General features: G+C 40.4%; 1 protein-coding gene across 4 annotated transcripts; it reads left to right on the top strand.

The window, feature by feature from the left end:
- Positions 1-388: 388 nt before the first annotated feature.
- adcyap1a (adenylate cyclase activating polypeptide 1a) lies at positions 389-6,328 on the top strand. 4 transcript variants are annotated; one of them, XM_064941799.1, is made up of 7 exons: positions 391-699; positions 1,017-1,118; positions 2,119-2,253; positions 2,731-2,835; positions 3,384-3,518; positions 3,998-4,118; positions 6,187-6,328. In XM_064941799.1, the coding sequence occupies exons 2-7, from the start codon at positions 1,021-1,023 to the stop codon at positions 6,193-6,195; spliced, it is 603 nt and encodes a 200-aa protein (XP_064797871.1). In that variant the 5' UTR covers positions 391-699; positions 1,017-1,020; the 3' UTR covers positions 6,196-6,328. The 4 variants fall into 4 exon arrangements, with proteins under 4 accessions (XP_064797873.1, XP_064797872.1, XP_064797871.1 ...); XM_064941798.1 differs by having other exon boundaries at positions 392-699; positions 1,014-1,118; XM_064941800.1 differs by lacking the exon at positions 2,731-2,835 and having other exon boundaries at positions 390-699; positions 1,014-1,118.
- The last annotated feature ends 3,216 nt before the right edge of the window (positions 6,329-9,544 follow it).

The following is a 9,544-nucleotide window of genomic DNA, read 5'->3' as shown; positions in this document are numbered from 1 at the left end:
TCTGTTGCCTACCTATCATGGGCCAATGGAGATGCACGCCCTTGACCTTGATCATTTTCACCATATATGGCTATAATTGAAGGGTGGATCAGGTTGGTTTTAAGTTTGACGGGGGCGATTTGATTTTAGTCATTTGATTGAGGTATTGAAATGAACCACGCACATTGACCTCACTTGGCATACCGCCTATCTATGTCACGCTGACAAATATTAGCATTCATTCATTGTCCCACAATTACGTGATTGAACTAAACATGCATATGCACTTTATGACTCCGGCCATCTCATTGACGGGAAAGGAAAAGTACTACATTATTACATTCGGAGAGGATGGGGCGATGACGTAGATAGTATCCCCTAACGTGACTAGTGAAAAAGGCATGCCATTCGATTCAAGAATAAAAAAGCCGAGGGAAGCAAGTCTTCAGAACAAAAAGTTTCCTCTGTGAAGACAAATGTTTGGCCTCTTTCTCCCGGGGTTGTGTGCATACAGAGATCCGAGAATCGCGTTTTATGTGTGACCGCACGGAGGGTTGGACAAATTGAAGGAGCAACAGGAGGCGGCAGAGACGCTTTCCAGAAGAAGCAAGGGGAGAGAGAGAGGGAAGGAGAGAAAGGGAGAGAGAGAGAGACAATCTCACTCTCCCAGTCGTAGTTGCAACCGGATCGCATACAGCGTCTATTTCGACACTGCAATAGGTACGTGATGCTTTCCGAACTTTTACGCACACAAATCGAGAATACAGCAACAGGCTTGAGTACTTTAGAATGTTTGGAGGTAATGTTTAACACTTTAGAATGTTTGGGTCAACACATGTTAGGTACTTTGAGGCACTGTTGAATAGATGGGGAGTTTTTGATCATTTTTGTAAGCTTATTACATTATTCTCCAACATTGAAGAATAACCTATCCATTCTTAAAATATGCATTCATTTCGTTTTTCCTCAGTCTGACTGTGGAAATGTTAGATAGCCTTCGCACATTTAACGTTGTGATATTTTCTTCCCCACAGCAGGACAATGTCTAGTAAAGCGACTTTAGCCTTACTCATCTATGGACTCATAATGCACTACAGTGTCTACTGCTCACCTCTCGGGCTTAACTATCCTAACCTTAGGTAGGTACCTGTTCACCCCTCCTTCAACTGAGCATCTCTGCATGTAAAGGATTTGTAAACTGAACATTGGCAGACGCATTGTTTCTGCTGCTGAGCGCCTGGGACGAGCACAGCAGTTTGTTTATCAGTTATACCTGCAACCACATAGGTATATAGACCTATGCCATTTAATGCTACACACATTTTTTTTCGTTCATTCAATGTGTGTATAATTTTTATTTCGTTTATAGCTAAATTAATACGCAATATTTTTTACATTTTCAGAGCATCTTATTAATTTGGGTATATAATTAATGCCATAGCCTACATTGGAAGATACTGGTAAATGTGTTTTATTTTCAGTGTCAATATGCCGCACTGTTTTGTTATGAGGGGCTTTAGAGCACTTGGAATCATATCACTGGAACAGGGCATATTAGCAGCTATTGGTAGATCAAGCGTCTGATACAGAACTGTAGCTCTGCGTGCAGACGCGTCCCATGGGAATGACAGAGAGGCGTAATTTTCTGAGGAATGAGGCAAACGAAGGAGCCACTAATTCACAGAATAACAAAATCGATTTATTGTGATTCTCTTAACTAAGAAGTCATAATCTGCATCATTTTATTTTAGAAAGACAACTCTACATTTTCTTTTTGAGATCAGGTCATGATGTTATTTCATTCACAATGGCAAATATTTTAAATTTAACGTTTTTCTCTTCCTATTTCCGATGGGGTGGGGTTTGGTTGCCTTTTAAGGGCTATAGCCCATGTTTCGTCTAAATTTGTTCTGTAAAGTGATGTAGCCAAATTAGGATTGGCCGATAGCAATTACAATTATTTAGAATTTAAGCAGATACATGTTGGCTATTGTATCAAACATGTATATATAAAATATATAGGCTGCAATCTAAAAAATGCATTACTCGTTTATTTCGGTGTTTATTTTCAGAATTGGTTTAGTCATGATAATGCACGATCAAAAAGCATATAATATTCAAATGCATTTCCGATTTCAGACTTGAAAATGAGGTTTATGACGAGGACGGGAATTCGTTACCGGCCTTGGCTTTTGACAGCGATCAAATTGCTATAAGAAGTCCCCCGTCTGTGGCTGACGATGTGTACACTTTATACTACCCACCGGAGAAAAGGTGACTATCATTATCACTATTCTCAACCTATTGTTTCTAATGTTGTTGACGTTCTTGCTAGACATTTCATTATTTCGGCTCGTATTTCTGTTCTTCTATGTTATATGTTGTGTGTTAGTAAATGTATTGTACTGTCAGTAATCACATTTTGTTGTAGAACCAATTTTTTTTGGGGGGGGGGGGGGGTCGGTGGTACTGGTACCCTGGTATTCCAACGAAACTGATCGGAAAGCTTTTGTGGTATAATGTAGTAGGAAGTAGGCTATTTACTGAGCAAATTTAAACATAACGAAACACCTTTAATCTGAACTGGCCATTTCCAAAGTCATAAAAGTATCTATTCACTATTTAAGCTCACATTTTGGAAAACAGCTCATTTGACGAGTTGGATTTGGTATAGGCTACACTAATGTTGCCACTTGACGCTGGGTGTGTGTTGAGTGTGGTCATTTATTGTTTGGCGTTTTATCATCCCAGAACGGAAAGGCATGCAGACGGAATGTTTAATAAAGCCTACAGGAAAGCGCTGGGTCAGTTATCAGCAAGAAAATATCTTCATTCTCTGATGGCAAAGCGTGTAGGGTAAGGACATCTTCTTGGTTGTCGTCTCTTATTTTGTGATCTAAGTTATTTTTTGTTGTTCGTTTTTCTTTTAACTCTGATATTCATTCTGTTTCGTTTAATTTTCCCGTGTGTCTATGTGTGTGGTCTTCCCACCTGAATTTGACGCCTTGACGCGCAGAGTAGGTTGACTTGATAAAATCTTCAAGAGTGCAAATCCGGGTGCGGCATTAGATCGAATCGGTGAATCTCAGTGCTGATATTGTCTCTTTAAGGAGCAAAGCACATGATACACGTGGCTGAATACATTTACTTTTCATTATGAATAATTAATGTGGTGGATTAGTCCCAAGGGTTGAAGATAAATATAGGCTTCAATTATTCCCTACAATATCCTCAACCAGCCAGCCTAACCATGATGATATCGAAATAAAAATATATTTCGGAGGGTTGATTTAAAAGCGTAAGTTTAAATCAGAACTGTGCAGCGCATCCTATGGGCTACAGTCCTCCGAGGCAGGGTATACGTCTCCTAACAGAGAGCACTCTTCTACTCTTCCCCTTTCTAGTGGAGGGAGCACCATGGAAGACGACACAGAGCCTCTGTCAAAGCGACATTCGGATGGGATCTTCACAGATAGCTACAGCCGCTACCGAAAGCAAATGGCAGTAAAGAAATACCTGGCGGCAGTCCTTGGGAAAAGGTATAGACAGAGATATAGAAACAAAGGACGCCGGCTAGCGTATTTGTAGCGTTGCTAACCCAAACTACCATGTGTGTACAGCCCAGATCAAGTCATTTTGAGATAACTGAACAATCAATCAGTGGATCGCTCTTGTGTTCTTTAAACATGTATTTATGTATGAAGTAAAGCCATTAAAATGAATATTTTGATAATAATATTGTTTTTCTTTTGTACTTTAGCACTTGAGAACGCACAGATCTACTTTATGGACCAATCTTTTTGTTCAACCTAAATATAGCCTATATTTATTTATTTTTAGACCTACTTATAAAATAAGATTAAATTATGAGCAAATGATCAATATGCTCTTTACCCTGTCTTTTAAACATTTAAATATATGAATGTGAGGAAAATAAATAGTTTAAAAGACAATTCATGTATTGAATGTACATTTTTGGCAACTGAAATTAAGAGAATAGTGTCTTTATTTACAACAGCCCTGAAGACTTAGGTTTTCACCATATTCTACAAGACATAGACTTTGATGCCCTCCCGGATGGGGATGAGTTTGAGGCTATTTTGGGAGACTGGCTGAAACAGTTCTCTCCCGAATTTCCGGTGAGTTCCAGGCTCTTTCCCGAGGCCTTGTCTTGAGGGATGTCTCCTGTCTCTCCCTCTTTTTCTCACCTTAAACTAAACCTGTGATCTTACGCTCCAAATACTTGATACAACCCAATCGCCTCCTTTCCTCAATTGTGCTCCTGTCTCTCTAGAGATACTGTATCTACTATATTCACACCTATATAATGCATGTCAAGCATGCATGTACAGAATATGTATGAACGTGAATATAGATGCATAGATATGTTATACACATATACCGTGTGTCGATATACTGTACATATTTTTTTAAATTCCCCATAAATATCCTATTATAGGCTGTAGGATAATAATGTGATGTCAAACAGTATTATAAAGAAATTAATAATTTAAGACCAAAACAGACATGACCCAACTGGCTTTAGAAGCCTTACATATGGTGGTAATCCAGCCACTAAAGTGAAATACTTGTTAGAATGACCCTTTGACCCCTATACGACCCCGATATATAAGATGAGGACCAGAGTGCTTTTGAGCCTTTTCTTTTCTTCCGGTTGTTCTTCTTCAGTGTTAACGAAAATAAGCTTACACTTTTGAACTTTGTGCAAAGTATCTATCTTGTGTTCCTCTCTAGTGCTATCCATGTGTTTGAAAAGATCTTGAAAACCTGGAATGCTGTTAAAGGTTTTCCATATGTCTCTTCTCGCCACATAAGAAGTATCATGAACATAGAATAACCTAGAATGTTAGCAGACTCGAAAGAAAGAGAGAAAAAATTCAGACCGTTTCGACTAACATGATACTTTTTATATGGCTTCATTTAATTTCACAAATGTTGTTATTTTTCATGAGGAACATTGCAGAGGTAATCTGAAGACGTATGTGTTGCACCTTCCTGGTTGCTCTACTGTGCTTCCCCTCTATTGTCATGTGAACCAATGTAAAGCTAGACTGCATGATTAAAGTAATTGCACTAGCCACAAAATCTGTGCAAACTACTGCAATTGGCTGGTTTTGTTTGCTCACTGATTGACGTATCTACATATCTGTGTTTCTGGATGTTGTTTTGTTTTTGTTCTTCCCAAACATTACTGCACAACGTGTGTGATTGAACGTCTGACCCCTGTCCTCTGTCGAGGAAACTCGGATGAATGTACTGCAGAGGAGAAGCTCTTAGAAAGAGTATTGTCATGTTGTCCTTTTAGTCTCTTCTCAATGGGACTTGAGGCAAGATTTTGTTACATTCCAAATGTAATATATGCCAAAAACCATTCTTGAATGATCGTTGTTTTGAATGACCTATCCTGGCAGCCCAAGCGCAGCACAGTAAAACTTCTACCTAATCAACAGTTAGATAAAGCCTTAAACATAATGAACCGTGCCTGTACTATTCTGAACACCACCAATCCCAAACTAGCTCCTCAGTTTACTTGCCTCTTTGCTGTTGATGTAAATGATCACAAGAAGAGTAGCAGAGAACCTGTTGAGTGCTAGATAGACCCAAGTATGAGAGGAGTGGGAAGAAGAGAGAGGAAGGAGGATAGTGGGTGTGAGAGAGGAGAACAAAGAGAAAGAGGGACACAGAGAAAGAGGGAGAGTCCATGACCAATCAATTTGAGAGAGCAAAACAGTGGTCTTTGGCTTTAAAAGGGAGTTACCAGGCAAAGGTTTCCACACTTCATTAGAAGAACCTGGCCTCTCTTCTCACTTGTACCCATCAGTGACATATAGACAATGGTTACTCAGACAGAACAAGCCACACTTCTTCTAACTAGAAGCATGATTGGGTTAGCGACTTCTGTAATAGCCAATCCGGGTTTTGGAAGCATAAAAAAATTGCTAATAAGATCATGAAAAATGTTGCTTCTGAATCCCCACAGTATACTTCCCCTTCCTGGTCCCAACACCTCATTAGCCCACTTGCCTAAAAAGCAAGGAGATCTAACTCCAATAATGCAACAGGCAGATTCTACAGACACTGTAGATTAGGTTTGAGCTTTGTGACACTGAGCAGTAGGACAAAGTTCTTCGATCTGTGCCTGTGTGTATGAAATCAATCTTTCTTTAATTCTGCATTCCCCTCCAGGCTTTGTGACGCAGGATGCAGCTTGCGGCTGTGGTGCCTTGCTCCGACTTTAAAATCGCCACGAATCACAGATGGCTATTTAGTAGCCCTACAATGCTGCACATCATCAGCTTACATTTCACCCTTTGGTTGTTGTTTTTGTGTTGCGCAGACATTTGATTGGATCTTTAGTGCCATTCGGTGTAGTCTCCGAGCACTCTTGCTCGCGATCATTTCTTTTGGCGGTTGTTTTTGATTTTTTAGAGCACATAGACTTAGATAATTGTGATAGATAGTTGCAAACATCATGATTGCCCTCTCTCCATAATGTGTATAATTTTGAAAGCGCCAACAGCCTTACTAAACGTGAAGATTAAACTTAAAACATATATTTATTGTGTAGAAAATTGATATTAGAGAGTACTATTATAATGAAGAAGAAAAAATGGCGAACCCGCAAGGGTCAAGTCTATAAATGTTTAATAAAAGGTGTTGTAAGATTTGTATGAATAAATTTTTGTAAACAACACAATTTGTCTAATCTTTGAAACTCATAACACTAGAAGTAGTTTTCCTGAGCACATACGAGAGAATGGTAGTACAGATAACTCTGCAGTACCATGTCTATACAACAATACACAATAATTATTAGCTAATCTTAGGCCCACTCCACAGATATTATAGTGCATCCGTCCGATAGGTGTACTTTTTCACTAGCCCATCACACCAAAATGCCTAAAGAGAGACAGATTACAGAGGAGGAGAGGACTAAAAGAAAGAATAGGCACCTAATGGGTATCACAGAATTAAATAGGGGTCTAAATTATTCTCTTAAACAATCAACAAACAAAAACAACAACAAATGGATATAGAAGGAACTAAGTGTCCATAACTACATTCTTCTAAAAGCACCATGTTAAACATGTCCATGTTGTGCTGCTAGAAGTATAAAACAATGTCCCTTGCTGAGTGTGGATGCCTTACTAAACAAATAAACAAATGACTGTGAATAGTACATCTACAATAAGATACCACTACCCATAGGAATCATGGGTATGAGGATGAAAAATCCAGACTGCTGCCTCTGCTCTGGTTTCCGAGAATCAGAGAACACTAAATTGCTGTTTGGTGTGAATTCTGTGAAACCCTGATACTTCACTTGCCCGTGTGTCCATACCCCCATATCCCCAGACTCCCTTGGGATGGCACCAGTGGAGGGTCAGACATGGGAGGGATCACCCGACCAGTACCACCCACTGCTGTCCTGCTATACCCAGCATCCGACTACGACGTCACGGATGAAGATCTCAGACCATGGTGGCATCTCTAAAAAGCCTATAGTATATACCATACCTCCCATTCTCGATAACACATTCTTTACTCTCGTAGCAAAGGAAAAGGAACATTGCCACTACCTCCCTCTTCAACCAAGGTGCACAAATTGAGGAGCAAACTGAAGTAAAAGAGAACATTTTGCATCCTTACAAACATAGCAAAACACCAAATAAACTCAACATGCTAAACAGTCAACCAAAAAGTTATATCCAATACACACATGGAAATGTATGCAAACACATGGCATACTACATAGCCAATCCAACAAGTGTTTGTAGTTACTGAGGTGGCTCGAAGCTGGAAACTCCATCCAAAGCAGTCAATATTACCGTACACAACACTAATCAATAACGTCATGTTGCTCCATATCTTAGTGTGAGGTTATGGATGAATCAGACACACACTATATATAAAAAAGTATGTGGACACCCCTTAAAATTAGTGGAATTGACTATTTCAGCCCCACCAGTCGCTGACAGGTATGTAAAATCGAGCACACAGCCATGCAATCTCCATTGACAAACATTGGCAGTAGAATGGCTTTACTGAAGAGCTCAGTGACATTCAGCGTGGCACCGTCATAGGATGACACCTTTCCAACAAGTCAGTTCGTCAAATATCTGCCCTGCTAGAGCTTCCCCAGTAAACTGTAAGTGCTGTTACTGTGAAGTGTGAGCGTCTAGGAGCAGCAACGGCTCAACTGCTAAGTGGTAAGCCACACAAGTTCACAGAACGGGACCGCCGAGTGCTGAAGCGGGTAGCAAGTAAAAATCATCTGTCCTTGGGGCTATACTGCCTCTGGAAGCAACGTCAGCTCAAGAACTGTTCGTCGGGAGCTTCATGAATTGCTTTTCAATGGCCGAGCAGCCGAACACAAGCCCAAGATCACCAATGCGCAATACCAAGCCTCGGCTGGAGTGGTGTAAAGCTCGCCGCCATTGGACTCTGGAGCAGTGGAAATGTGTTCTCTGGAGTCATGAATCACGCTTCACCATCTGGCAGTCCGACGGCCGAATCTAGGTTTGGCTTATGCCGGGAGAACGCTACATGCCCCAATGCATAGTGCCAACTATAAAGTTTGGTGGAGGAAGAATAATGGTATGGGGCCACTACAACATACAATGAAATTCTAGATGATTCTGTGCTTCCAACTTTGTGGCAACAGTTGTGGGAAGGCCCTTTCCTGTTTCAGCATGACAATGCTCCTGTGCACAAAGCGAGGTCCATACAGAAATAGTTGATCAAGATCGGTGTGGAGGAACTAGACTGGTCTGCACAGAGCCCTGAACTGAACACCTTTGGGATGAATTGGAACGCCAACTGGGAGCCAGGCCTAATTGCCTAACATCAGTGCCTGACCTAACTGATGCTCTTGTGGCTGAATGGAAGCAAGTCCCCGCAGCAATGTTCCAACATCTAGTGGAAAGCCTTCATAGTAGAGCGGAGGCTGTTATAGCAGCAAAGGGAGGACCAACTCCATATTAATGCCCATGATTTTGAAAAAAGGTGTCCACATACTTTTGGTCATGTAGAATATTTACTTAACTGTAAATATGTATTTTAGACACATGACTCACTTCAAACACACACGTTAAAGCTAGAATCGTTAGGGCTCTCATGACTGAAATTTAAAGGCAGTGTTCCCGCCTTAGCGGAGACTGCATTCACGGTAAACGCTGTAGATGTCGGCTCAATAGGTCATTACCTTTAAACAGCAATACAGATTGAATTGAGCCTTTTGGTTTTACATCACGTTTTGGACTTTTACATTTGTAATGTAATTTTGATTCTTGAAGAATATAACTTATAAATGCCTCATGAGCTCAGCTGAACTGCCGTACCCCATCGGAACCCAAAATATAAGCTTATTTGACTCCAATGTTTGTAAACGTTGTGAGTGTAAACAAACATGCTATAGCCTTTAAACACTTACAACTATACATTTTATTTCATTGATGGCAGCCATAGCTCTGTTTATGAATCTAAGAGTGGTTACATTTCTTCAGCCCCATCCCCTAGCTTCTTATCAAAACAGGGGCAGGGA

This window comes from Oncorhynchus masou, chromosome 28 (assembly GCF_036934945.1).
Source record: "Oncorhynchus masou masou isolate Uvic2021 chromosome 28, UVic_Omas_1.1, whole genome shotgun sequence".
Classification (NCBI taxonomy): Eukaryota; Metazoa; Chordata; class Actinopteri; order Salmoniformes; family Salmonidae; genus Oncorhynchus; species Oncorhynchus masou.
This window is presented reverse-complemented; position numbering and strand designations above follow the sequence as displayed.

Coding starts and splice junctions, on each gene's coding strand:
- adcyap1a (XM_064941799.1), top strand. CDS start 1,021: ATGTCTAGTAAAGCGACTTTAGCCTTACTCATCTATGGACTCATAATG. Junction 1,119..2,118: donor CTTAACTATCCTAACCTTAG/GTAGGTACCTGT, acceptor TTCCGATTTCAG/ACTTGAAAATGAGGTTTATG. Junction 2,836..3,383: donor CTGATGGCAAAGCGTGTAGG/GTAAGGACATCT, acceptor TCCCCTTTCTAG/TGGAGGGAGCACCATGGAAG.